At 36.9% G+C, this 25,175-nt stretch overlaps 1 protein-coding gene across 1 annotated transcript; it reads left to right on the top strand.

The window, feature by feature from the left end:
- The first annotated feature begins 323 nt into the window (after positions 1-323).
- On the top strand, positions 324-23,016 carry CISD1 (CDGSH iron sulfur domain 1). Its single transcript, XM_045842363.1, has 3 exons — positions 324-532; positions 7,323-7,528; positions 22,599-23,016. Exons 1-3 carry the CDS (start codon positions 508-510, stop codon positions 22,686-22,688), a joined length of 321 nt encoding a protein of 106 aa, XP_045698319.1. The 5' UTR covers positions 324-507; the 3' UTR covers positions 22,689-23,016.
- The last annotated feature ends 2,159 nt before the right edge of the window (positions 23,017-25,175 follow it).

Raw genomic sequence — 25,175 nt, 5'->3', positions numbered from 1 at the left:
TGCCACTGGCATTTTATACAAAACCTAGACCTGATCTTGCAGGTGCTGGACTGTAAACGAAATTTTTAAGTAAAAAACCTTAGATATCTGACTATGGCAACTGTCTTAACACCTGTACAAAGCCTCCCGAACCCCCACACACCTGAGAAACACGCGAACCCCGGCCTCGATTCCCTATTCCCAAAGCCCTGCCTCCGGGCTCCAGGACCCCGCCCCTCAAGATTGCGCAAACTCAGTTGCTACCTCTCTAGGTCTCTTCCTCCTCCCACCTCCTGCAGCTGTCAAAATCCGGACTGTACACTTCCTTGTGGCCCGGGACGCAGCTCTGCGCATGCTCATCATCCGCTAGGGTGGATAACACGCACGTGCTTACGGACTGCCGCGGCGCCTGCGCCGTAGTTGCCTGGAGTCGGTGCCCTTAGGCCGCCTTTCGCACCTTGAGTTAGTCTGTCAGCGCTAGACTGTTTGTTTTCAGTGTCCTGTGCACTCCTAGCAAGCGACTGCGCCATGACTCTGACTTCCAACGTACGAGGTGAAGTGGGGCCCCGGATTGGGTGAGGCTGGCGGCCTGCGCACCAGTTGCAGCTTCGTCAGCACCTCTCTGCGCTGTTACGGCTGCTGTGCGAGCCCGCGGATCCTGTAACCTTGAGATGCACAAGGGCTTGCTCTTGGCCGGTGCTGCGGGCTCCCTGGGCCGTACCGGGAAAGGGGTGTGGATTGGTGGTATCCGCCGGCAAAATTGGCGTAGGGGATATGCAGGTATCTACCCAGGTCTGGATCACTTTTCCACCAACCAAACCCTAAAACCTAATGATACCAATGCTAGCTTCTCTTGTTCTCCCCCGAGACACTTCTGTGTTCTGAAATCAGGAGGCTTGGAAAAAAGGAAAAACAAACAAAAAAACCTGTTCCCTCTTCTCACGTTTAAATCACTGTGTAATTACAGCGTGTATTGCCAGCAACCCTGAAGGGATAGATGCATGACTAAGCACATCTTAGTTTTGCACTTTTTTTTTAAGGGTAGAAACCCAATTCGGGATCTTAAGTTTTCCCAGGTTTTCATTATGCTCTGGCATCTGGCGCTTCCTGGCAGTAGTCCAGGAGAGAGGATTGAAAACTGAGCTCATTGAGCCTTCAGTTTTTTCACCCTTGCTTCCCTGTGCTGGTACCTAAATATTGGAAACGTCACTTCACAGAAGGTCAAATTAAAATTAAGAGACTTTCCAGAAGTCAATTAATGTGAACTTCATTTCATAAAAATTGGGGGTGGTAGTACAATTATTAATATAATGTTGTGTACCAGTATGTGATAATATGTGATCTTTTTGCCCAAGATAAAAACGCCGCACATCAACATTTGGGCACCTGTAACAGTAGTTAAGTAAAGAGATTGTCTAGAAGTTAATTGAAAGTAGCCCCATAAGACACTGAAATAGAGGACAGGCTGACAGTGTCCACAGGGGAGAGAAGAGGGAATTTCAGGGGACAATGGGAAGGGTTCACGGGAACAAATTTAAAGGACTGGTGGACAAAAACTGGGGGGAGGGTGGTAATGGGAGGGAAGTGGGGAGGGTTGGGAGGGTGGGCTGGATTGGGAGTAAAAGGGAGAAAACTGTACTTGAACAATGATTAAAATAAAATTTTAAAAAAAAATTTTTAAAGTAGCCCCATTAATTTATTTAGTACGTATTGAGCATCAACAGTGCCAGAATCTGTAAAAAGGTTCCTACTAATACGAGCCTTAATTTTGTAGTAGATTCTGTGAACTGGAGGATTCCACTTCTGTGGTCAAAAGTTATGTGACAGAGTGAGGGTGACAACCCATAAAGCTTTTAAGTTACTAATGAGGTACGTAGGAGGTGATTATTTGCAAAAATTACTTGAAAGGATACTCATCGTAAGTCTCAAATTGAGGCACCTTGGTATATTTAAAGTAGGGAATGATTTTTGTTTGTGTTTTGTTTTTTAAAAATCCAAACCTATACTTTCAGGAATAAGACTATTATGTAAAATAAGATATTCATGTGATTTGAGCCACTGGTAATATTACAGGAAGACAGTTTGCACTTCTGTGATATGGGTGGAAAGATTCCAAATGTGTCTTCAAAATGTGGAGTTATTTTGTGTAAGTGCACACTAAATTCTATTGCAGTAGCATACTGTTGAAATATGAAATAGGTGAACCCTAGGGCTTCTTAATACAACCTACAGGCTAATCTTTCTTGCAATCACCACGGATTTGTTTTCTGTTTTTAAATCTAACCCTAGGGGAATCTAAAGGTGACTTTCCCCTTAGTTTGCAATTTTCTAAGGGATAGGAAATTGCTTGGTGAAGAGGGTTATCAATCTTGAAGTACTCAACTTTGTTATGAGAAGCAGCTACTTTTTATTTCACCTAAAAGCATAAAGGTTGTTGTGAGGACTGTCTTGAGCCTTCGTAAATCTTTTCTTCCAGCACCTTCTTTCTCAAATATAGTAGTGTGGCAGAGTAGGGACAATGTCTTGGGAATCCACCTCATAATGATTAGAGTCAAGTTATTTTCCCAATTTTTAAACCAAATCTATTAGTTTATACAGATTGAAAATCATTTTAGATCATTTGATTTTGGGGAAGATAACCATGTCTCTACTTAGTTAAATTAATAATTATAAAGGGTTTAGAATGGTATTTGATACTGGTAACTGCTGTATATGTTAGATAATAAATAAAAGGGTGTATGTGTGCTTGCAGAATTCTTGTTTATATTCAGAAGGAAAAATCCAATTTAACCAAATATTTTAGAAGGCTTTCCTTAATCTGCTGCCCCCTCAAGTCCCTTTTTTTTTTTCAGTTTGCTTTATCCTCAGGCTACAAAATAGGTTTTCATCTATCTCCCTTTTGGTTTATTATTCACCCCAAACCTTGAATACTACAGTGTATGTAATCAAAACGAAATGTCATAAATTCTTATTCTCTGACTTTTATATCCTTGTCTATTTTATACAACTAATTCATTTGGGTTCAATAAATGCATTGAGTCATTTAAAGTAACCATTTAAGTGTTTTTTTTTAGGAAGAATGCACAGCTCTGACTGTGAATAAAGAAGTTCCTATGGGTTATAAACAAATAACGGGGTGGGGGCCGGGGCTTGAAGAATGCAGGGGAAACCAGACTGGACACAGGGAATGCTGTGGTATATCTGAAATGTTTCATAATAAAGTTTTATTTTTAATCTCAGGACTTACATTTCACACTTTGATACAAGAGGTTAAAATGAGGCCAAAGAAAGATAAGTTATTTGGTGTAACAGCAATGTGTTGGTCTGGTGGGCAGGTAGAGCATAAATTCAAATTAGTAATCTATTATTTCTTTTTACTCAATTTATATTGAACACTACCTGTATGCCAGGCCTTGAGAGAAAACATTACCAGGCACAGCCTACCAATCTGAAGGAGACCTAAGAGAGGGAAAAATTTAAGCACAGCTCCCCTCCCCCTCTCCTGAGATGAACATTCTGATTTTGTGGCAGTTGACACTGGTCTGGAGAGGACAGTTTGGGGCAGAAAAAGTCTAAAGGAAAAGAAGCAGGGTGAGATTAACAAAATAATCCCCACGCTAGAGAAAAGCAGAGAAATAGGTTGTAAACAAGGATGTAGGATTTGGGGACAGGTTCATATTTTCTCTATCTCTGAATAATTCTAATAGAGAAAACCAGAGATTACACAGTAATAGGCTAAGGGAAGAGTAAGAAAGGGAGGGATTATTTAGCAATGTATTTTCTGTATGTTGTTCTTTTTATTGGCTTATTCATGGTATTTGTGTAGATAGAAAGCATTGTTAAGTACGGGTGGATAAACTGGGGTTTGATCTAACTGTAGGAATTCTGTGCCTTGAGAGACGTCTATAGACAATGCAAGTGAGTATAAACCGGAAGGGACAGAAATAATGATCAGGATTTTTCTGGACTCCAGAATGTCTGAAAGTTGGTTGGTTGTCAACTAAAATATCTTTAAAAATTGGGTCTTGGTAAAGTCCTTTGTTGTCTCTGGTTTTTAATAGGCATATATACTACCAAGGACTAAATGTTACTTGAGTTTTTAGTTTCTTTCCATTCTAATTGTTGACTTTTGAATCTACAATCATTCTTATCTATTTTTATATAGTTTCCTTCCCTTCTTGTCCCTAGTTGTCAGTGACATCCACAGCTTTTTGCCAGAAAAGACTGATTGAGGCTGCATTTTACATTTGTCTCTAATAAGTTTAGAGAATTAGAATTTGGGAAGGGGAAAAAGAAGAAATGGACATTCATCTGTAATTTTAAAAACTCACTGGAGCAGATACAAAGCCATTTTTCTAGCATATGTGTGTGTGTGAGAGAGAGAGAAAGACATTTATGTAGGATCATTACTGACCCTTGTTAGGAAGTGCATGTTCTGATTCCCCATGGGACAGCCACTCTTGGGTGGTATCTTGGATGGAGTCAGTTCCCATTTCTTTCATTTGCTGTTGCCTCTTTTTTGTGTCAGTTATTCTGTCATTTCTTCCCCCATCAAAATATCTGGGGGAAGTAAATACATTTTTTTTAAAAAAAAGCTTACCATACCAAGTGGATTCAGTGGGTAATAAGAGAAAAGAGAATAGAAGAATGTTTTAATGGATAAGGTTTTTTTTTTAGTTTAAGGTAGAAATTTCTATCGGATTCTCTTTTTTATATTGTGAGACAAATTAATGCTAGCCAGTCGGACGTGTTCTTTGGGTCTCAGACTTTTTTGTAATATGTAAGCACCATTAAAATAAGCCTGTTAGAGATTACCTTATAATTCACCTAAAAAATAAGGTGTAACTAAGATTAACAGCATTTAAGGAATTGTGTTATTTTAATATTTTGGGATATTCCTCCTTTCAGATTTGTCCTAAAGATAGCATTCAACAAAGATAATTGAACATAGGCTATACAAAGCAATATTTTAGCCCATTTTATGATAAGTACATTAACTCTTCAGAGTGGCTTTCCATTATGGAGAAGTGGATTGCCATAGCTCCTGACACAGAAGATTTTCTTGAGGGGGTTCCATGGTAAATAATGCATCAGAAAGGAAGGTCATGAATGAAGCTAGAAATCAGAGCAAAGTTTCAGCCCTGCTTGAAATTGCCACAGGGAAATACTGTGAAGCAGTACTAAAATTCAAGACAAATCTTCACAAAATGGGCAGTTAAAAAACATCCTCCAGTAAGGCCAAAGGTTTGAAGCTGTCAAATGACTTATTAACTTGTTTTCTCAGTCATGCAGCACTTGGAAAGGGCATAGTGTTAATGTTTATTTTATGGGATTACAGCAAGGAGAAATAGAAATGTTGAGGGAAGGAAAACATACTAAATTACTTTGTAGAGAAAAATACTGTGGTTGAAAATAGAATCCAAGGAATATGCTAATTAGAAACTTGATAAAATCTAAATTATTAAATAAGCTAAGAGAAGGCCAAGAGAAAAGAAACTTAAGTGTCAGAACGGTTGTTCCTTTCCTTTAGAATTCTGTAAGACGATCTCCAGTTTTATGTAAGGCAGTATTGGGTACAGTGGTTAATCACATTAGTGTAATAAGAAATCTGACTCAGTATTGCAAACTTAGCCATACAGTTCATTATTCATTATATGTTTTTATTTGGCCTTGGAATGTGTTTTTTATACTTATCTCTCTAGGGCTTTATTTGATAGTCTGGGAACTTATTTCAAACACTGTGAAGATCTGACTCAGGAAGTGCTGGGAAGCAGTCCAGTGTGTTTATCCTGACCCCTGTTCAACTTCTTCCTGCAGTCCACTCCGTGCTGGGAATAGACAACTCTCCTCTGAGGCTGAGGCTAACCAGACTATGCAGAGCTTTCTCCTCTCCAACATTCTCTGGAAATGGGGTAGTTGTTAAGTGCTTGGGTTTCTAAGGACTACTTGAAAAGCTATGTCGAAAGAATAAATAGGTGGCTGTTAGTCAAGTGAATAATTGAGTAGAAAAATGTCATTAAATTTATTATTTTTATTATTCAGTTACAGTTAACATTCAGTATTATTTTATATTAGTTTCAGGTATACAGCTTAGTGGTTAGACATTTATGTAGTTTACGAAGTGATCCTCCCAGTATTTCTAGTACTCACTTGCACCATAGACAGTTATTACAGTATTATTGACTATATTCTCTATGCTGTACTTCACGTCCTTGTGACTATTTTGTAACTACCAATTAGTACTTCCTAATCCCTTCCCTTTTTTCACTCAACCCCCAAACCCCCAAAATGTCATTAAATTTAAAATGAAGTTTGTTGGGAATTCAGATAACCTTCCACTGATAGATAATGGAAATTTAGAATTTATTAAATGAGAATATAGCTGTAATACTCATCATGTTTAATATTAAATTAGTACATTATGATTTTTATGTTAATGAGATGGCACTTTGAAATTTAAAAAAACAAAAAACAATTTTGAAGGACTTTGAAGCCTAGAATCATGCTGGCTATATTACTTTGAATGTTTACTATTAAGGGTGGTTTTGTTTTATTGGTCTTTTTTTGTTTTTTTCTTTGGATACCAGTCCTGTTTGCTGTTATACATTTTAAAGCCACTAAAGGACTTACTATTCAAATGAATTCTGAGTCATTTTGTTAACATAATTACCCCCTGACTTGGGGTGGGGGGGTAGGGGAATCTGTCCTGTTTGTAGTCTGAATTTTTAAAATATTTTTTTAAGCAGTAGGTATCTTGTAGGCTCACATGTCATTTTTATTTAAGATTTTGTTTGTTTATTTATTTATTTTTAGAGAGAGAGGAAGAAAGGCAGAAAAAGAGGTAGAGAAACTTTGGATGTGAGAGAGGAAACATAGGTCAGTTACCTCTTGCATGTGCCCTAACCGGAACCAAACCTGCAACCCAGGCAGGTGCCCTGACCATGTTCCAGCAGCCTTTAGCTTTATGGGACGATGCCCAACCAGCGAAGCCACACTGATCGGGGCTCATGTGTTATTTTAAATCTTTTTGTGAATTCTTAAAAAGATTATTAAGCCTTGTTTTTCTTTCTCTACCTATGAACTGATTTTTAAGTTTCTCTGTTCTATTTTAATTTAGCTATCATTTCTCAATCCAAAATACACAATTGCTTACGTGTGGGCTGGGGAAAGTCTTAACTAAGTCTTACACTAATGTGTTCTGATCATTCAGTTAACATTAAAAACCAACTTTGACTATTGGGATGCTTAATACTCAAAAAATTGGATTTCCTGAACATCTGTGTTAGATTATTAGCATATATTTTGGTTTTTATAATTATTCCTGTTTTTCTTTCCTACTCTAGTTGAATGGATCGCAGCAGTTACCATTGCTGCTGGGACAGCTGCAATTGGTTACCTAGCTTACAAAAGATTTTATGTTAAAGATCATCGCAACAAATCTATGGTTAACCCTAACATTCAGAAAGACAACCCCAAGATCGTACATGCTTTTGACATGGAGGATTTGGGAGATAAAGCTGTGTACTGCCGTTGTTGGAGGTCCAAAAAGGTGAGGAAAACAAGTCCTTTATATTAGTACCATCTTTAATGTAATACTCTTTTTGAACTATAATGTCAAACTGGTATCACCAGATACTGTTAAGACACAGCTTTTTCCCCCCTTTTTTTAATGGATCCTGCTCTTCTCTGTTTTTCATGTACTCTTCAGGAATATAGTTACTAAAATGTATAACCACTGTACAGTAAAATTACATCATGTTCTCATTGAGTTCAGGTGAATGTAACCACATTCTTAGCCAAAGAAGAGAGAGAAATCCCTTTACTCATAAGATTTCCTCCTCAAGTGTATCTTAGCCTTCCACTATCCCATGAAAGGAAGTATGCAGCCTAAATACAGAGAAACAGAAGAGGTCAATTCTTTTTTGAGCTTTTAAGCTTCTGAATTCTAGTATAAGTTTTAGAAATTTCAAGATAAAGTTTTGGTAAATTAGCCCTGAAAATTTTTTATTTGGTAAACATTGACCCTGTATCCTAAGCTTCCTTTAAGCAGCAGCTTCTGCAGTTAAATTATAACATTGGAGTTTTAAAAATCTTATTTTCTTTTGTGAGAATTGCATTTCATTAAGTTCTGTGTGGAAGCGTTATCTTTAATACCCACAGCTTTTAGACAGTGATGACAGCTGCTGATCTGAAGATGGTAAAATTTTCTAAGATCATCTTGAAAAGCTTTGTACACTGAATAACTTCAGAATTTCTAGTGTATGGTGAAAACACTATGTATTGCCACTGTTAGCATTTAAATAAAATGGATTTCACTAAAGATGACTTCATAAGGACTAAGAGAATAGGCAATACAAATGACGTATCTAGCCCTGGGCAGATGTCTCAGTTGGTTGGAGAATTTTCCCATGCACCGAAAGGGTTGCAGGTTCAATTCCATGTCAGGACACATGCTTGGGTTGTTGATTTGATCCCAGTTGAAGTGTGCACAGAAAGCAACTGATCAATGTTTCTCACACCAATGTTTCTTTCCCCCCGCCTCCTTTCCTCCTCCCCACCCCCATTCTTCTCTAAAAATCAGTAAGCATTTCCTTAGGTGAGGATTAAAAAAAAAATGTATCTATTTTGGGAAGCATATTATGTGAGGCCTTAAAGCACATTATGTGAGGGACCCCATCCTACAGTGGAGAGCTGTTATCACGTGTTAACATATCGCATACTAGGCACTTGGAAGCATATTCTACTAACCCTCTTCTCCCAGTACAATTGATGTTGTATAACCCAGTGATACAGTGCTTGGATTACGACATTATGTCTAAAAAACACCCGATGAGCATATGGAATATGAACCAAAAAATTAATAGTGCCATTACAACAAGTTATATCTTAAGAAGAACACTGTTCATTAGAAATGTGGGGTTGTTTGAAAATACTAGCAGGATTGCTAGAAAGTAATCCTCAGTAATATTCTATATACTAGCTCTGGTTTGTTTTTTAAAACTATGCTTGTATAGGTCTCATTCTGTTGTTACCAAAATATAGAAAGTAATACCTTTATAAACTAGAGAATTTCTAAGTCAGAGTTGTAATAGTTCTTTAGTCAGTATTTTTATTTATTTATTTATTTATTGTTATTATTTTAATCCTCGCCCGAGGACATGTTTATTGATTTTAGAGAGAGAGGAAGGGAAAGAGAGAAACATGGATCAATTAGTTACCTCCCATATACACCTTGACTAGGGATTGAATCCACAGCCTAGGTGTGTGCCCTGACTGTGGATCGAACCCACAACTTTTTGGTGCTCCAGACAATGCTTCAACCACTGAGCCACCCAGCCAGGGCTAGTCAGTGATTTTAATTAATTCATTTCATGTCTACTATATATGTATGCATGACAAAAGTTAAATAATAAAACAGCAGGTATCATGGATGTGTATAGTTGATACAGTACCAGGGCTTTATATAAAAAGAAGAGCTTACACTGTGGGCTACAATTTTCTGGGAAGGCATAGTGATATACATGCAAGTTAAATTGCCCCAGAAAGATTGGTAGCATTTGAATAAATTAGCAAGTATTGGAGACATTCTCAAAATCTAGAAAAGACTCATATGAGCAAAGGAGGAATCAATGAAGAATCTAGTCTGGTCCTAGCACCTGTCTCCCCCCAGAAACAAGGCCAAATGGAAGAGTCTTGAGTATACCAGTGAGGAGTTTGTGCCTCCAGACATGGGGGAGCTTCTTGCCAGGGATTTCAGATACAAAGTTATGATGCTTATACCAGGGCGCTAGCTGTGGGAATGGAGAACAGTGAATAGATGCATGAAACATTTTGAGGAAAGGATCAGCCAAATGCAATGACTGGTTTGTGTGGAAGATTGGGGGAGAAAAACTGATGATCATGGAAGTGTCTAGGTCTGTGGAATTCGAAGAGGTGGTGCCATTAACAGAAATAAGGAATGCAGGGTGAAAAGCTGATTTCCTAGGACAGTGATAAGGAGTTCAATTTCAAAGAGTGCATTAAAGGTGACCTTTGAATGGAAATGCACAACAGGTGTTCTGAAATGTGGGACTAAAGTTGAGGCATGGGGGTTAGAGATAGAAATCAGCAAAACTGATGAGTCAAGCATAGGCATGAAACCAAAAGGTCCTTGATACAGATAAAAATCAAGGACTACGAATGAACACTTAGAGAATTTTCTGCATTTTAGGAAGAGGAATAAGAGCTTAGTTAAAACAAAGCTAAGAATATCATAGCTTTACAGTGGAAAGGGGGAAAAGTTTCAAAGATTTGGTTGTCATCATCAGCTTGTGCAGAGTCGACCTGGTGAACAGATTATTATAGTAAGACTGTTGGATCAAACAATTAGTCATTTGACCTTTTGGTGTCATTTCAACAGAAGAATAGAATAGAAGCTGTGTCCAAGTGGGTTAAAGTGTGAATTACTAATAAAGAAATGCTGGCAGTCTGAGTACATGTCAAATTTTCAGTAAGTGTGACAGTGAATGGAAAGAGAAAGAAGATAACAAATCGCTTAGTGAGCTCTAATGCTTAGCTTTGAGGTCAAGTAAAGTGTGTTACCTTGGTTGGGTTTTCCCAGAAGGTAAAGGGCCAATAAAGTAAATGTGTTCTTTCATGGACTAAAATCTCAGGTATTTAAGGAAGAAACAAATGTACAGAAGCTAGTGATTTAAATGTTTATTAGACTTTATAGCTCAACATAACATTCCAGGATTATTCTTGCATGATACAATTTAGAGTTTCCCGATGGTTGAACTAGGGATCACCATTTCCCATAGGTAGACTGTAAGGAAAGGAGTGCCAGACCAATCATTTTATTTTCAATTTTCTCAGTCTTTTTTATTCATTTATCTTTTATGACATTAGTGATCCCCTTCGCATCTAGCATTTGTCACTTCTAAATTTTGACTGAATCTTGAGTACTTTTTATTCCCAAAGTGAATTAAGAGTTCATTTTGAGTATTATTCAAGTTAATGGATGTTCTTTTCTTCATGCTACTTTGGAAGCTCCCCACATTCTTGAGGTTCCTAAGATTATCACACAGGTGCCAAGTCACACACGTGTCAATGCACAGAAGACTTGTAATTAATACCTTTGATTAGATAGCTGTATTCAGTTTATATTTAGTAATTTTTCCTTATACAACCCAGTTGCATTTACAATAAAAGGTAAATGGCTCTTTTACCTATTTCCAAAAAATGTTATTTGCAATATAAGCTTTATTTTAATCCTAATTCACTCTTAAGGTACAATTGCTGGTTTGTTGTGTGCATCTAACATGAGCAATTTTCCCAGACCTAATGAACTGGATCTCTTTAGTAACATGTAGAAAATAATTTTTAACACACCTCATTCCCCTGTTTCCCCCAAGATTGGTATGCCTTCTGCTGTTTCAAAAAAATTCACTCATTCCATATTTCACAAAAGGGATATCCATATGTAAAGTGAGAAGGAAAGAAGCCAATAAAGAAGAAATGATTAAAGCAACTACAGGGAAAGATATTATTTGAGACTTTGAGACAGTGGTGTCTTCAAAGAGGGTGGAAGGAAATGAGACTAAGCACGAATATGAAACTCAGCCTTAAAAAGGAAGAAAGATAGTCTTACTTTCGAAACAAGAAGATAAAGGAACGTTGGTGTAAGAGAAGAGTATGCAACATAGTCTTGCTAGATTCCCACCCCACCCCCCTTGCTTCAGGTAGGTTGTTACATCATTTTCTGAGTTGTACTGTGGCCAGCAGGAAGGCAGGAGAGACTTTGAGCAGGGGCAAGAAAAGAATGCAGACTAAGAAATTAGAAATAGAGGAAAGCCATTCCAGTTAACATCCAGAACTCAACTGAAATTGAAACTGATGTGCAACTGCACATACTATGTAGAATCATTGTCTTTTATTTACAACTTCAGAAATTGAGTTGGGGGGTTTTTTGTTAGTGGTGTGCTTGTTTTTGTTTTGGGGTGTATGTGTCATAGAAAGTGTCCCTCCTATTAATAGTTTGGAAGTGGGTTGCACTGAGTCCATTTTTTTCATAGAAACAATATCTAACAAATATAATAGGTCCCAATACACCAAGGCTGTGGGTTTGATCCCTGGTCAGAACACAGACAAGAATTAACCAATGAATGCATAAATAGTGGAACAACAAATCAATGTCTGTTTGTCTGTCTCTCTCTCTCTCTCTCTTTCTTTCTCTCTCTCCCCCATCTCTCCCTCTCTCTCTCCCCCTTCCTCCCTCTCTCCCTCTCCTCCTCTTACCTTCTCTCCCTTCCTCTCTCTAAAAAATCAATAATTTTTTTTGAAAAACACATAGTAGGATATTTTCCGAATGTTGGTCAATCCACAAAAGGACAGTTTTGTAGAATCTTAATTCTGTTTATACATTTTCTTGCTATATCTACTATCTTACATTTACCAAAGTAAGTACATAAGAATGGTATAAAATGTCATATTCTCTCAGGAAGTTTGAAGATCTCACTGCTTTTGTTTTCTTTCTCAACCAAAGCAATCATGTTTCACAGAGTGGCTTATGGTAATAAGCCAGAATGGCCCCAGGCAACTTCCTTGGGAAATATAATCCAAACTCATTAAAAATACAAAGTTTGGAGAGGGAAAATAAAAATTTTTCTTTAGCTGTTGCAGATAGAAGAGATAATTCAAGAAGGACTGTGTATTTATTTCCATTTTGAATTGTCCTAAAAACAGAAATATCATAACTTGAGGTATGGGGCCATTAAAAAGAAATAAATCTTGTGTTTTTTATGAAAACCCTGATAATGTTGTCAGCTTTCCAAGTGGAAAAAAAGGATCCTGGTGTTTTTTTTTCTCCCAAACATTTATTCCAACTTCTTGTAACTCTCTCTTCCCTAGTTTTAAAGATATTTCAGATTAGTGGATGTATAGTTTTTAATTGGTATAACAAACATAATAGAATATTTTCTGGACATACAGGAAATTCAGCCAATTAAATTCACAAACTTTTCTTCAGGATGTATTAATAAACAAAGACTGCCATCTTAGAACAAATTTTAGAATTAACTATGAGCTAAACTTTTTCACCAATCATTTGATCTTTAAGTATTAATACTACACGAACTGAATTCAGTATACCCTTTGTGTTTTTATAATTTCAGTTCTTGGCTGGACAAATTTAACAAATTTCAAAATTTTAAATGCAAGAAGTTTAATAAAATTTTCATGTTTTCATTACATTATTATTTATTGCAGAAACTACTATACCTAGATTATGTTTGAAAGTCTTTATCACTCATTTTCTTTCTCTTGAATAAAAAAATGAAAATAAGACACTTTCTAAAAAACATATTGTTATATAATTCACTATTTGAATTTTAATGCCAAGCAATTACCATTCATTTATACTATATTAAAGATCGTGAAGTAATTTCAATAAACATATCCCATTGACATGTACAAAGCATTTCTAAGAAATTACTAATCTTATTTTGAAATAACTCATTTTGGCTTTTGGTTGAAAATAAAATGTTTGTTTCATAACTTAAAATGAGAAATCCCTAATGTGTAAGTATAATGAGAATACTTGATCTTCACATGAACTTTGGGATATGATTCTGACTTAAGTCAATAATTTCTGTGGTTAAGCAATAATAGAAAGTATTATTAATATTAAGATACCACTCCAAATATTTTTCCCTTGCTGGTGTGGCTCAGTGGATTAAGTACTGGCTTGTGAAATCAAAGGGTTGCTGGTTTGGTTCCCAGACTAGGGCACATGCCTGGGTTGTGGGCCAGGTCCGCAGCAGGGGGCACACAAGAGGCAATGACACATTGATGTTTCTCTCCCTCTCTTCTCTCTCCTTTCCCCTCTCTAAAAATAAATAAATAAAATCTTTAATATAAATAAATAAATAAAAGATATCAGTGCCTCTGCCAAATGGACATTTAATAACTAGTTTACATTTTAAAGACATGAAAGCTTTATATACTTTAGTAATATGAAATTTTTTAATAAATAGGATCTACTACTCACTACTCTTTTTTTTTTATTTTTTTTAATTGATGTTCGAATATAGTTGTCTCCATTTTCCCATTACCACTTTTCCCTCCCCTCCCCACCCACCTCCCACCCTCAATCCTACCCTCCTTTGGCTTTGTCCTAGGGTCCTTTATACATGTTCATTTACGACCCTTTCTTTTCTTTCCCACATTATTTTTCTCCTCCCTCCTCTCTGTTTGCTGTCAGTTTGTTGTCAGTTTCAATGTCTGGTTATATTTTGCTTTCTTGCTTGTTTTGTTAATTAGGTTCCCCTTATAGGTGGAGATCATATGGTATTTGTCCTTTACCTCCTGGCTTACTTTTCCTAGCAAAATGCACTCTAGTTCCATCCATGTTGTGAAGGGTAGGAATTCCTTTCTTTCTACTGAGTAATATTCCATTGTGTAAATGTACCACAGTTTATTGATCCACTCATTTACTGATAGGCACCTAGGCTGCTTCCAGCATGTGGCTATTGTAAATTGTGCTGCTATGAACATTGGGGTGCATAGGTTTTTTTGAATTAGTGTTTCGGGGTTCTTAGGGTATAATCCCAGCAGTGGAATTGCTGGGTCAAAAGGCAGATCCATTTTTAGTTTCTTGAGGAAATTCCATACAGTTTTCCACAGAGGCTGCACCAGTTTGCATTCCCACCAACAGTGCACTAGGGTTCCCTTTTCTCCACAACCTCGCTAGCACTTATTGTTTGCTGATTTGTTTATGATGGCCATTCTCACCGGTATGAAGTGGTATTTCATTGTGGTTTTAATTTGCATCTCTCTGATGGCTAATGATGCTGAGCATCCTTTCATATGTCTCTGGGCCCTCTGTATGTCCTCTTTGGAGAAGTGTCTGTTCAGGTCCTTTGCCCATTTTTTAATTGGATGGTTTGTCTTCCTGGTGTGGAGTCATGTGAGTTCTTTATATATTTTGGAGGTCAAAGTCTTCTCTGAGATACCATTGGCAAATATATTTTCCCATATAATTGGTTCCCTTTCATTTTGCTAATGTTTTCTTTAGCCGTGCAGAAGCTTTTTATTTTGATGAAGTCCTATTTGTTTGTTCTTTCCTTTATGTCTCTTGCTCTAGGAGACATATCAGTGAAAATATTACTGCATGGAATATCTGAGATTTTCCTGCCTATCTTCTCTTCTAGGACTTCTATGGTATCATGACTCATATTTAAGTCTTTTATCCATCTTTAGTTTATTTTTGTGTATGGTGTAAGTTGGTGGTTGAGTTTCATTTTTTTGCATGTAGCTGTCCAGATCTCACAACACCATTTGTTGAAGAGGCTATTTTTATTCCATTTCTTGCTTTTGCCCCCTTTGTTGAATATTAATTGACCATAGAGACTTGGGTTTTTTATTTCTGGGTTCTCTACTCATTACTTTTTAAAGAAATATTTACTTTTTACTTGTTTACTTTTAAAAACATGATAAAACATGAATTTTAGTTTTTAGGCAGAAACAGATTATTATAAAAAGTATATTCTTATTTTTGATCCCTGGCTTTGTTAATCTTTTGTAAGATTTTCTTTATTTCTCTAGAGATTTCTCTCCCATTCTTGATTCTGTATATGGAGGAAAATAACTTGAGAAAATTAATTAGTTTTTAGTATTTTTAATGAGATTAAAAAAGAAATAAAAGTGAAGCATGCTCAATCACTACATTCTTTGAGGCTTTTTAATTTACAGATATTTGATTTTCTAGAAATACATTTTATAACATGTGCATAAAACTTTACAGCAGTATGTTTTGTGTGAGCTATTTATAAAAATGGATTCTTTTACAATGTAAACTTTTATTCTCACTGTACAATCATCTGTTTATCAAACACATGTCACTTTGAAATGCTGTTCTTTGTGGCAGGATACATTTTAGCTTGATATGTTTTATGGCCTCTTTCCTCATCTATGCCAAATAACCTGAAAGCTTGCAGTTACATTTTTGCTGCAAGGATTTGTTTTTAATATGAATAAACTGTGTACCATATCTTATTCACCTAAAAAAAGAAATAACATAAACTTTATATACATTACATTTATATTGCCATCTACACCAAAATGGAATTTATATCTGGATATATAAGATATTCTGAAAACCATTAGGTTTTCTGTTATTTGTAACTCAATTATATATACATGGTAAAATTAAAAATGAATATCTTTAACATCAACCAAGTATTATTTTAATTTTAGAGTAGACACTTCTAATATCAAGGTTTAATATTATATACATTTATTGTCTAGTTTCAGGTATTAGAAACTTAGACCCCTCTTCACTTTGAGTTATGAGGCAACTTTACCCTTAAGGCCAAGACTCTTGATACTTTACTCTTCTAGACTCTTTCAGTGTAGTAGTGTACCCTGTAATAAACATGAAACTCTACATTCTAGAGTGTACGTACATTCCAGACATCAAAAATAAGACAAAAGTGCCAGCTATCATCATTTAACATGAAATAGAAATAAAAGCTATACCTATAGAAAGAAAGAAACAAATAATTTACTGGTAATTGGACCTTGTAAGGGTAAAATCCAGAGGAGACACCTAAAACGCTGCTGTTGAATTCTTATTTTTATTTAACAGCAGGAAGGATGTATTTGCAAAAACCAATAATATATATGAGGTGTGTCCAGAAAAAGTCCAACTATTGTTAATATAACAGGAATGGTTTGCGCAACACCAACGTAACCTGTCCACCAAGGAGAGTGGACTGCAATGCACATGTGTAAACAGCGACAACTTCACTGGACTAGTCAGTGGGGCTGGTAGATGCCTTTGAGTGAGCATCTGTACTGTGTGGTCATCGCATTCAAAATGACTGAGCAAGTAGAGCAATGAATCTCCATCATATTTTGTGGTAAGCTCGAACATTCCTCCATGGAAGCTATTCAGATGATTCAAAAGGCTGAAGCTGTGGGCAACTGGTGATTGGCAGCTTCATCAGGACAACGTGCCCACTCATGCATCACACCTGATGCAGAGTTTTTTGGCAAAACATCAAATCACCCAGGTGACTCAGCCACTTAACAGCCTACATTTGGTGCCCTGAGACTCCTGGCTTTTCCCAAAACTAAAATCACCTTTGAAAGGGAAAAGATTTCAGACCAACAGTGAGATTCAGGAAAATACAATGGGGCAGCTGATGGTGATTAGGACAACTGTGTGAGATCCTGAGGTGCCTAGTTTGAAGGGGACTGAGGCATCATTGTCCTGTGTACAGTGTTTCTTGTATCTTGTATCTTCTTTAATAAATGTCTCTCTTTGTCATATTTTTATGGCTGGATACTTTCCAGACAGGCTCATATAGAGAGAGATCACAAATGAAAATATACCTGATTATAATAACTGAAGAAATAGGACAAATAATCTTGTCAGAATATGCATGAGACCTGAAAACAAAAACTGCAAAAGAAATAAAATAGGATTTGGCAAAAAAGATTCTCATGTTTATCTGGAGGAGTAAATAGGTAAAGGATAAACAGGGAAGGTTTGGTAACGAAGATTAGTATAAAGGGAAACTAGCCCAATTTTAAGTATATTTTATGTATTTATTTATTTATTTATTACATATTTTTAGACTGAAGGGAAGGGAGGAAGAAAGAGAGGAAGAGAAACATCAGTGTGTGGTTCCCTCTCATGTGCCCCCACTGGGGACCTGGCCTGAAACCCAGGCATGTGCCCTAAACTGGAAATTGAACCAGTGATAGCAGGCTGGCACTCAATCCACTGAGCAACACCAGCCAGGGCCCAATTTTAAGTATATTTTAAATACAGTTATTATCCCAGTAGAATAGGTTGATGAATATGATAATCTCAAAACTATACATAGGCATTTTATGTTTTATTTTGATAAAATTATGAAGGTATAACAATTTAGGAAGCAACCTCTAATGTTGAAGCAACAAGGTCTAGAGCAGCATCTTGCAAAGTATGCTCTATAGAACACTGTACTAATGGATGAAGTTAGAAGTCCCCATAATCTAGGCAGTTTAGAAGAGTTTGAGAGTTCTGGCAAAGATGGAGGCATAGGCAGAAACACTTTGCTTCCTCATACAACCAAAAAAAGGTTAACAACCAATTTAAAAACAAAGAATAACCAGAACTTCCAGAAAATCATTTGCATGGAAATCCAACAATGAAGGAATTAAAACATTCATCTAGACTGGTAGAAGGGGTGGAGACAGGTAGCCAGGGTGGAAAGGATGCCTGGCAAGGCAAGGCGGCAGACCGCACAGGCGTTCCCACATTCACATGCAGATAAGCTGGGAGGAACAACAGGCGAGTAAGACAAACGAAACCTAGGGTATAAGCACAGGAAACTAAAGACTCAAAATCTCTGGCTGAAAAAATTTGTGGGGGTTGTGGTGGCAGGGGAAACTCCAGTCTCACACAAGAGTCCATTGGAGAGGCCCACAGGGTCCTAAAATGTACACATACCAACCCACCTGCGATGAGTACCTAAAAGGACACAATGCATTTGTGGGAAGCAAGAGAAGTGATGGAAAGTGGGGCAAGAACTGAGCAAGCTCCATTGTTCCTTCTCTGATCCCTCCCCCACAGATAGTGCCCCATCCCACTAAGAGGTTTACCCTGCTGTGGCAAATACCTAAGGCTCCAACTCTGACCATGTAACGTACCATGCCAAGACAAAGATGTATGACCCAAATGAAAGAACAGTTGGAACTCCAGAAAAAGAACTAAGGGATGAGCAGATAGACAACCTATCACATGCGAGTTCAAAATACTGGTAATCAGGATGCTCACAGAACTGGTTAAATTTGGTCACAAATTAGATGAAAAAATGAAGGCTATGCTAAGTGAAATAAAGGAAAATGTACAGGGAACCAACAGTGAAGGGAAGGAAACCAGGACTCAAATCAACAATTTTTTGGAACAAAGGAAGAAATAAACATCCAACTGGAACAGAATGAAGAAACAAGAATGCAGAAAAAATGAGGAGACACTTAGGAACCTGTGGGACAATGTCAGACTCTCCAACATCTGAATCATAGGGGTGCCAGAAGAAGAGGAAGAGCATGAAATTGAAAACTTATTTGGAAAAACGATGGAGAACTTCCTCAGTCTGGCAAAGGAATAGACTTCCAGGAAGCTCAGAGACTCCCAAAGAAATTGGACCCAAGGAGGAACACACCAAGACACATCATAATTAAGTTACCCAAGATTAAAGATAAGGAGAGAATCTTAAAAGCAGCAAGAGAAAAGGACACCATTACCTACAAAGGAATTCCCATAAGGCTATCAGCTGATTTCTTAAAAGAAATCTTACGGGCAAGAAGGGGTTGGGATGAAGTATTTGAAGTCATGAAAGGCAAGGACTGACATCCAAGATTACTCTATCCAGCAAGGCTATCTTTTAGAATGGGAGGGCAGATAAAGTGCTTCCCAGATAAGATCAAGTTAAAGGAGTTCATCATCACCAAGTCATTATTATATGAAATGTTAAAGGGATTTATCTAAAAAACAGAAGATCAAAAACTATGAATAATAAAATGACAAGGATCTCACAACTATTGACAACCTAAAAAAAAAAAAACTAAATAAACTAAGCAAACAACTAGAACAGGAACAGAATCACAGAAATGGAGATTAGACTTCCAGTCAAGATGGGGGTGTAGGTAGACACTGTGCCTCCTCATACAACCAAAAGAAGGACAGCAGCAATTTAAAAACAAAAAAACAACCAGAACTGACAGAAAATCAAACTGTATGGAAGTCTGACAACCAAGGAGTTAAAGAAGACACATTCATCCAGACTGGTAGGAGGGGCAGAGTCGGCTAGGAGAGGTGGAGTTGGGCAGCTGGGCAGAGAGGACTTGTGGCAAAGCAATAGTGGAGGACCGGGTGGGCAAGCCTGCAGCTGGCTGGCAAGGCAGCAGCTGGTGGACCCGGTGAGGCAGCGGCTGGTGGAACCAGGGGTCTCACATTTGTGCACAGATAAACTGGGAGGAACAATTGGGGAGTGAGACATACCAAGCAACCCAGGGTCCCAGCTCAGGGAAATAAAGCCTCAAACCACTGATTGAAAACACCTGTGGGGGTTGAGGCGCCAGCGGGAGAAACTCCCAACCTCACATGAGAGTTCGTTGGAGAGACCCACGGGGTCCTAGAATGTACACAAACACACCCACCGGGAATCAGCACCAGAAGGGCCCACTTTGCTTGTGGGTAGTGGGGGAAATGACTGAAATCCACAGAGAGCGGAGCAAGCACCATTGTTCCCTCTCAGACCCCTTCCCCACATATAGCATTGCAAGGTAGCAACCTGGTTGCCCCACCCTAGTGAACACCTAAGGCTCCGCCCCTTATACGTAGCAGGTGCGACAAGACAAAAAAAAATGGCCCAAATGAAAGAACAGATCAAAGCTCTAGAAAAAATATAACTAAGCAATGAAGAGGTAGCCAACTTATCAGATGCACAATTCAAAACACTGGTAATTAGGATGCTCACAGAATTCGTTGAATTTGGTTGCAAATTAAATGAAAAAATAAAGGCTATGCTAAGTGAAATAAAGGAAAATGTACAGGGAACCAATAGTGATAGGAAGGAAACTGGGACTCAAATCAATGTTGTGTACCAGAAGGAAGAAAGAAACAACCAAACAGAAAAGAATGAAGAAATAAGAATTCAAAAAAATGAGGAGAGGCTTAGGAACCTCCAGGACATCTTTAAACATTCCAACATCCGGATTATAGGGGTACCAGAAAGAGAAGAGGAAAGCAAGAAATTAAAAACTTGCTTGAACAAATAATGAAGGAGAACTTCCCATATCTGGCAAAGGAAATAGACTTCTGAGAAGTCCAGGAAGCTCAGAGAGTCCCCAAGAACTTGGACCCAAGGAGGAACACACCAAGGCACATCATAATTACATTACCCAAGATTAAAAATAAGGAGAGAATCTTAGAAGCAACAAGAGATGAGGAGACCATTACTTACAAAGGAGTTCCCATCAGACTGTCAGCTGATTTCTCAGAAGAGACCTTGCAGGCAAGAAGGGGCTGGAAAAAAATATTCCAAGTCATGAAAGGCAAGGACCTACATCCAAGATTGTTCTATCCAGCAAAGCTTTCATTTAGAATGGGAGGGCAGATAAAGTGCTTCTCAGATAAGGTCAAGTTAAAGGAGTTCATCATCACCAAGCCCTTATTATATGAAATGTTAAAGGGATTTATCTAAGAAAAAGAAGATAAAAATATGAACAGTAAAATGACAGCAAACTCAGTTATTACCATCCACACCTAAAACAAAAACAAAAGCAAACTAAGCAAACAACTAGAACAGAAACAGAACCACAAAAAATGGAGAACACATGGAGGGTTATCAACAGGGAAGTGAGAGGGGGAAAAGTTACAGAGAATAAGTAGCATAGATGGTAGGTAGAAAATAGACAGGGGGAGGGTAAGAATAGTATAGGACATGTAGAAGTCAAAGAACTTACATGTGTTTGACACATTGACATGAAGTAAAGGGTGGAGGGAATGTGGTTGGGAGGGGGTATACAGGATGGAGGGGAATAAAGTGGGGGAAATGGGACAACTGTAATAGCATAATCAATAAAATATTTTTTAAAAAAAGATAAATGGAGATCACATGGAGGGTTATCAGTGAGGAGGGGGAGAAGGAGAATGGAAAAACAGGTATGGAGAATAAGAAGCATAATAGGTAGGCACAAAATAGGGGGAGGTTAAGAATACTATAGGAAATGAAGAAGCCAAAGAACTTACATGTACAACCCATAGACATTAACTTAGGTGGGGGTGGGGAATGCTGGAGGGTGAGGGGAGTTCAGGGTGGAAGGGGGGATAGAGGGGAGAAAAAAATTGGGGCAACTGTAATAGCATAGCCAGTAAAATGTACTTAAAAATGAACAATGGATATCATAAAAAAAGAGTTTGGGTTAAAATAGGGTTTTTTTATAGCAGAAGCTTTTGCAAAATATTAATGTATATTGTGAAACAAAATAGTTATGTATGTTTTTTAAACACATGATGATACCATATCAGAATATATTGCAGCACTCCATTGGAGCACACTTTAGGAAACACTTATTAATTTAGTTTTGTCCCTTTTTTCCCCACTGGACACAAAAATGTCTGTTATATCTAGAATGTGTCATCATGAAAACAAATGTAAATCCACCACATTTCTAAAACAAGAAGTCTTCATGAAGAATATTAAAAAGAAATGTATGAAGGGAAATGTATGATATTAAAAAGGCCTTTTGTGTGAGAGCGGAGGAATTAAGGGCATGAAAAAATAAGCAAAACAAAAAGGTTTAGGGAAAAATTCTACAAAGTAACAAAGGATAATATACAAATTGATTTTAAATAAATGAACTTAGACTTTTACACATAAATTGGCAGTGGACATAGAAAGGATTACTAGTATATAAACATGGAAAAGGTTTTTAAAATCCATAATCAAATATCACAGAAGGAAATGCTATTGTATATTGAGTTATCATGTTATATATGTGAATTGAACGTCCGTCACCCTCTCCTTGCCAAACAGTACTGCAGATGTGATTAGACACTTCACATTCTCTTTCTGTCTTCCTAGTTTCCCCTCTGTGATGGATCTCACACAAAACACAATGAAGAGACTGGAGACAACGTGGGACCTTTGATCATTAAGAGAAAAGAAGCTTAAATCAACAGTTTTAATGCTGCAAACCAACTTGTCCTGATTGTTTAGCTAGAATAACTACCACTTCTGTCTAATTCGCCTTCTCTGGGTTCTAGATGTGATCCATTGCAAACTGCTGCTTTCATATTCATGGCATTTGCCATAATTGTTGAGCCACCATGGTGCACATTTGTTTAAACAAACAAAAAAAAAAAAAAGGAAAAAGTGAAAGCAACATCATGGCCTTTGGGTTATTTTGGTCTTGGAAGGATCTGTTTCTTTATATTCAATATAATCACATTAGAATGTAGTTGTATGTTGAAGTTAAAGTAATAAATTATTCTCAAAATTATGAATATGCAGATTTACTTAAAATATTCAAGAAAAAGTGTCTCCATTTATAACTTAGTTAACCTAGAAAGTAAATTGGGTGTTTTCAAGCTACATCAATCTTAGTACAATGTAGGAAAAACCTGTTATGACCTTGATTTTCTTGACAGTAGTAATGACACTGAGAAAATAGGGCTTCTTTGTTTTCCTAGTTTTTAATCAAAATGAACTTTGAATGTTATTCTGCTTATTTAGAAGTGGGCCAGGTCAATAATAAAGGGGTGGTAACTTCTTTGGTAGTCATCTTCATGGATAGTTCATTGATCCACTAAAGCAGCCACTAGCAATTTAGGTCTCAAAGGGAATAGATTTAAAGTACTCATGAAGGATGCCTTAAAATATAATGTTCCAGAATGATAGCCCAAGGAGTAGCATGCACCAATATGGGAGCATTTAATTGGAGCACATAATGTCAAGTCTCCTAAATGCAAAGCCACACATCCCTGACAAATGGTGGTCACAGGGTAAGAAGAAATGTATGAGAACATTTTTATTTCCCAAAGACTCAGCCCACAAACATCACATTCATTACTAATTCAGAAAAATGAAAATGTGAAAACGTAAGTAATTAGGATCAACATAAGAAAAAAGGAGTAAATATTTTTTAAAGAGAATTTTGGACATTATGGGTAAGAAGAAAAACACATGGCAAAATACATATGTAATATAGACAACTTGAAATTTACAAAAGTAACAAACTTTTTTTTTAAAGATTTTATTTATTTTTAGAGGGGAAGGGAGGGAGAGAAACATCAATGTGTGGTTGCATCTCACATGCCCTACTGGGGCTCTGGCCTGCAATCCAGGCATATGCCCTAACTGGGAATCGAACGTGCAACCCTTTGATTCACAGGCCAGCACTCAATCCACTGAGTCACACCAGCCATGGCCAGATAAATATTCTTAGCATTTCTTTTAGTATACTTGACTCCTCAGTAGTAGTAAATCACAAGCTTCTACTTGCTAAAATCCAGAATTACCTCGGAAGTTACAGGAATCAATGAAACCAAACATTAGCATTCTTATGTGACCACTGATACTTTCTAAATGTACAGTTTTGTGTATTATGGTATATAAAGTTGATGCCCAGATTATGTATACTGGTTTTAAGTACCCCATGTGACTGACTTGGACATGTCTTTAAAGCACATCTTCAGCACAAAATCTAAAATATCACAAACCTGGATTCTGCTTATCAGTTTCTTAGGGTACAGTTTTTTCTGTGCCCTTCCCCCCATTTAAAATAAGTACGAATGCATCAGCAAAAAGAGCCTCATGCTTTTAAAAGGTTGTTTCAAAGAAAAAAAATCCATGCATTCCCAAAGTTTCTGGTAAAGGGACATTTTTTAACAGACTAAACTGTTTTCTTAATTTTAAATTTGAAATATTATTAGTCATGCATTTTTATAGTTAAGTGGAAGAGAAAATAAGTAGTACCAATTCTCAAAACTGTTTTTCAAACTTATAGGATTATTTGGGTGTGTGTGTGTTTATGGTGAAATTGGAAATGATCACCTTACTGTAGATCTACCATAGCATCAAGTCTAAAATAATTAGGTAAATGTATATTTTGGGTCATGTTAAAATTTTATTACATGCTCTTGAACTAGAATTTCTTTGGATATTAAAACCTTTTCATGTTACTTATTGTAAAAAGTCAAGTGGGTGTGGTTTAGTTAATGTATGTTTTCACACAAAAGTCACTGTTCTCATTTAAGCATCCTAAAGCTTCTAATTGCTTTTTCCTTTGATTGGGAAATCAGGCAAATGGAGCTTCCCCACAGCACCACCATCTTTTTTTTCTCCATGACATTTATGTTCCAGTGATTTCCAAAGTAAGATTTTAGACTAGGTTGAGAATTTTCTAATATTATGAAGAAACTTGTTCACTGTGATTTAGAATGACATTTGTCTCACCAGATATGCATTAAGCATATAGACCATATACTATGTAATTGAGAATGAAGCATTTGGAGAATTAAAAGCTGACAGTTTAGCATATATCATTTATGACATAGGTTATATAACTTATGATTTGGTGTTATTTTCCATGACAAATTATAGCAGGTACAGTCACGTATATAGTCTTTTACTAAGTAGGTGAATTTATTTGATTTTTGC

The sequence above is a fragment of the Phyllostomus hastatus genome, unplaced genomic scaffold (assembly GCF_019186645.2).
Source record: "Phyllostomus hastatus isolate PE091 unplaced genomic scaffold, TTU_PhHast_1.1 phas_contig_38, whole genome shotgun sequence".
NCBI classification, from domain to species: Eukaryota; Metazoa; Chordata; class Mammalia; order Chiroptera; family Phyllostomidae; genus Phyllostomus; species Phyllostomus hastatus.
This window is presented reverse-complemented; position numbering and strand designations above follow the sequence as displayed.

Excerpts from the sequence above, each read along its gene's own strand:
- CISD1 (XM_045842363.1), top strand. The coding sequence starts at position 508 with ATGACTCTGACTTCCAACGTACGAG. Across the intron at positions 533-7,322 it reads TCTGACTTCCAACGTACGAG|TTGAATGGATCGCAGCAGTT; the intron begins GTGAAGTGGGGC and ends TTCCTACTCTAG. Across the intron at positions 7,529-22,598 it reads GTTGTTGGAGGTCCAAAAAG|TTTCCCCTCTGTGATGGATC; the intron begins GTGAGGAAAACA and ends CTGTCTTCCTAG.